Source organism: Miscanthus floridulus, chromosome 18, assembly GCF_019320115.1.
Source record: "Miscanthus floridulus cultivar M001 chromosome 18, ASM1932011v1, whole genome shotgun sequence".
NCBI lineage: Eukaryota > Viridiplantae > Streptophyta > Magnoliopsida > Poales > Poaceae > Miscanthus > Miscanthus floridulus.
The window spans coordinates 65719896-65724150 of NC_089597.1; the positions used below are offsets into that span (position 1 = coordinate 65719896).

General features: G+C 40.8%; 1 protein-coding gene across 1 annotated transcript; it reads right to left on the reverse strand.

Annotated features, from left to right (window-relative positions):
• Positions 1-1182: 1182 nt before the first annotated feature.
• LOC136522864 (zinc finger BED domain-containing protein RICESLEEPER 2-like) lies at positions 1183-3300 on the reverse strand. The gene has a single exon (XM_066516660.1). The coding sequence runs from the start codon at positions 3279-3281 to the stop codon at positions 1257-1259; it is 2025 nt and encodes a 674-aa protein (XP_066372757.1). The 5' UTR covers positions 3282-3300; the 3' UTR covers positions 1183-1256.
• Between the last annotated feature and the right edge of the window lie 955 nt (positions 3301-4255).

Here is a 4255-nt window from a genome sequence, read left to right on the forward strand (position 1 = left end):
AATTATGTACTTTACCATTTTGGAAAGCTTAGGAAAAGCACTAGAACTACAGTGTGCAACAGGAACTAGTTTTGATGTTAACATAGTAAAAATACGAAAAAAGTGCAGAACTGTACTATCAACAAGAACCTGCAAGTGGAGAGGAAGGGAGAGTTGGATGGATGGATAGATAGAGAGGGAGATGGAACCACTGCCACCACCACATGATAGAAGTAGTACAAATAGTAGTTAGAGGTGAGGACATTTTCAGCACACGTTAGGACAGCATGGTGTAAGTACCACTGCCACCACCACACCTCATCATAACCAGCCCCACACATTAGGACAAACCTAAGTGAGCAAAACACCAAAGCATGAATTAATTCATCACTAATTAACCGGTTACACAGCTGCCTCCCAAGAAATAAACCTAAGTGAGCAAGTACATATATGAGCTGAAACACATGCATATATTTTTTTATCGGCAAGAGCAAATAAGGATCAGCACAGAGATTAACTCAAAACTTCCAAAAGTACTGCTCATATGCTAGTGACCAAATGAGATCAATACAGTACATATATGCATGCATACCGAGACATCACATGAGGTAGCTAAAAAGGCTTGTGAATGAACAAGGACAAGACATTGCTCAGTTCAGTAAATAAGCACTTAAGACAAAACATGAAATAATTATTTAACTAGTGATCATTGTGTCATGGAAATGACAATGCATACAAATGAGTTCATGCACTGCAGTTCCTCTCACTCGAACTGCACCAGGCAAACCTGAAACCAGAGCAAAGCTATGCACTGACGTGCTGCAAAATTCAGACAACACAATGCCTAACTGCTGAATGGAGCTACTTTAGAATGCTGATGGTAAATAATAGGATAGGAAACAACGATATCAACTAGTAGTTGAAAACAACTCATTCAGAGCCACACGGCGATTCAACTATATCTAAGACCTCGTCAGTAAGAAAATGCCAGCTAGATACAACTACTCTAGTACTCTCAACTCTGCATATTCTAGATGAGTAAACAACTCCATAGCAGTAGTTGAAAACAACGGGATTTTGATTTCCACATCTTCCAACATAGTGAAATCTAGCTACCATTGCAACTGTACCATTCAGTGTACAAATTCATATCCGTTTTAACTGAGTTTGTTCTGAACCCATGCACTGATCACAGTAAACCAACAAAAATATTTGCATCGGGGCACTAACCTGTCAATCATCATCTTCTTCGTCTGATTCAAACATACGTTGTCCGGTCATTGGTTGACCTGCATGGAACAAGACAAACATATTAAACCACTATTGTAAATAAAATTGGCTTTGCAATATTTATTTGAAATATGACAATTACCTTCTTCTGCATCATTAAAGCCAATCAACCAATCTTTTGCACAGACTAACGCTTCAAGAGTTTCTGGAGAGAGAGATGTCCTATTTTTACCAAGTATCCTTCCAGCAGCACTAAAAGCAGATTCTGAGGACACTGTGCTAACAGGAATAGACAAGAAGTCTCTGGCCATCAAAGACAAGATAGGATAGGCATCCGAGTTTTTCTTCCACCATGCTAGAACATTAAAGTTCTCTGTCGGTCTCACAACTACTCTAGGATCATCCAAATAAATATCCAGTTCTGATCTTTCTGAGCGAGTACTCGAGTTTTGTGATGAAAATTGAGCAAATGCAAGCTCTACACGCCGTTTGCCACGAAGTCCAGAAGAACTCGATTCGCCCTGACTTAAAACTTCCTCTTCATATGTAACGAAGACAGGACCTGTGTTGTTCCTCACAACCCTCTCGTACTCTAGATAATATTTCTTCAAGTATTGTCTAAGCTCTCTCATCTTCGCTTCCGCTTCTACATTCTCAACAGTCAAGTAAAAGAACCTGACAAAATCAGCTTTCATTGATGGGTCCAGGACAGCAGCTATGAGAAGTACCATACTAGGCGCAGCCCAGTATTTCTGAAACTTGGTATACATAGCTTCAGCCAACTCATTGAGCAGTTCATTGGTATTCCACGTCTCATCAAGCAATACATCTCGAACTGCCATCAACATCTTCAGAAAGAGGTGGGCCGTTGGATGCCTATCCGTAGAAAATGCTTTTGTAGCCTCACTGAACTGTTCTAGGAATTCATGAAGCGATTCAGCTTTCTGCCAGTCTAGTTCACTAGGAACATCCTGATACTGCTCTGCTGCGAATCTGTTGAGAGCTGCTTTATATTTCAGAGCTTCATTCAACATGTCATACGTAGCATTCCAGGGGTGGGGAACATCTAGAACCAGCCCCGACTTGCCTTTGAGACCTAATGCCTGAACGATTGAGTTGAATGTTTGCATACGAGAAGGTGTAGATGTGACAACCTTGATAATGTCTCTTACCCTTCCAACTGCATTTGGTATGACTTGCAATCCAGCTTGGACCATTATATTGAGCACATGAGCGGCACATCTGACATGTATGTGTTCACCCTTAAAGAACATCTGAGCACCTAGAGCAGCACGCAAGTCTCTAATCGCTCTGTTGTTCATGCTTGCATTATCTAGAGTCACTGTGAACACACGATCAACTAAATCCCACTCCATCAAGCAAGCCGTGATGCCATCTTGCACAGCAAATGAGTTATGGGGGAAAGAGATCTGCTTGAATGCAATAATCTTCTTATGGAGCTCAAACTCTTCATCAATGTAATGAGCTGTAACTCCAAGATACCCCAAATTTTGGTTTGACGACCACAAATCAGCAGTTAAACTGACATGAGACTTCAACTTTGTAATCTTTTGATGTAGCTGTAATTTCTCTTCTTCATACAAGATCAGACAGTCTGCACGAACAGTTTGTCGACCCACCACATTGAATGAAGGCTGGCAATAATTTATCATCTCTTTCCAAGTAGGATCATCTGCTTTTCGAAATGCAACCTCAGCACTAAGGAAGTACTTTGCAATCAGACCTCTGAATACAACAGGATCAAATACAGAATTATCTCTATCAGACTTGTTCTTCAAAGTTGCTAAGAATCTGTCCCTGTCCTCTTGAGGGATATGATGACAATAATATCCAATATGCCTATTCAAGTGAGTTGTCCCTTTCCCTGACACAGAAGACAACTGGAGCTTGCAATACTTGCACACAGCCTTCTCAATTCCATCAACGATTTCCGAGTCAACATAAGCCCAAACTTTAGCCCTCTTTTTCCCTGACCGGCCTGACTGATCAGTGGAGATAGCATCAAGACTATCCTCAACTTCTGCTGCTGTTGCTGATGAAACCCTCTCCATAATATCAAACACTCAGACTAATCAATTAGAGTCCCCTGAACCAATGAATGACAATCAATTAGATAGGATACTAAAAGTAGAGGTCTGCTGTTGCTGATGAAACCCTCTCCATAATATCAAACACTCAGACTAATCAATTAGAGTCCCCTGAACCAATGAATGACAATCAATTAGATAGGATACTAAAAGTAGAGGTTTAACAGGCAGCTGTTAATGATGCACAGTGAAAAATATACATAAAAAGACCAAACACTGCAAGTTGTAGTATGTGTGCATAGTGATGCTGATGACAAGGAAATGTGATGACAGAACAAAAGGGAATGTCTGGTTGGCTAGCCAAGCCAGTGGTGAACGCTGGTGATGCACAGCACCACTCACCACTTTCTTTGTTCAGATCAGCACCAGGCACAAGCAGGCAGGGGGCCGGCAGCCCTTCCCCTGCCTCACTCTGGATGCACTAATCTCACTTGCACCGCTAAAAAAAATCTAGTATTCAGTTTACATCATGATGTGCCACCCACATGTAAGGAAATCTAATGCAAATCGCACTACTAGTAGTCTATTAATGCTAGTGGCACCAAAGCTATTAGCTCTCCCTCTTTTGCTTCAGGTCTCATTCTACTTCAGTTGACTGATTGGACAGTCATCAGAACATTGGCGTTTTTTCTATGCATCAGATGGACAAAAAAATTAAAAAAAAACATTCAGATGAAACAGGGGGATCTGATCAGAGGAAATGCTCACCTTAGCTTGTGGAGGTTGAAATGATCTTCAAGATATCCAGAGTAGAGCTCCATCATTACATGCTCAAAATGATCTCCATTAAATCAATACTTATTACTGATCACCTTACCGCATGTCTGTCAAACAGAAAGTAGTAGTTCATTTACCAAAATAAAGAATAATAGCTGGATGATTCGTGCAACTTGAAGGTTCAGCATAACAGGCTTAGCTGTGCAGTTCAAAAACTGAAA

What these genes read in the sequence shown, in the direction of transcription:
- LOC136522864 (XM_066516660.1), bottom strand. Translation starts at nt 3,281, where the DNA reads ATGGAGAGGGTTTCATCAGCAACAGCAGCAGAAGTTGAGGATAGTCTT.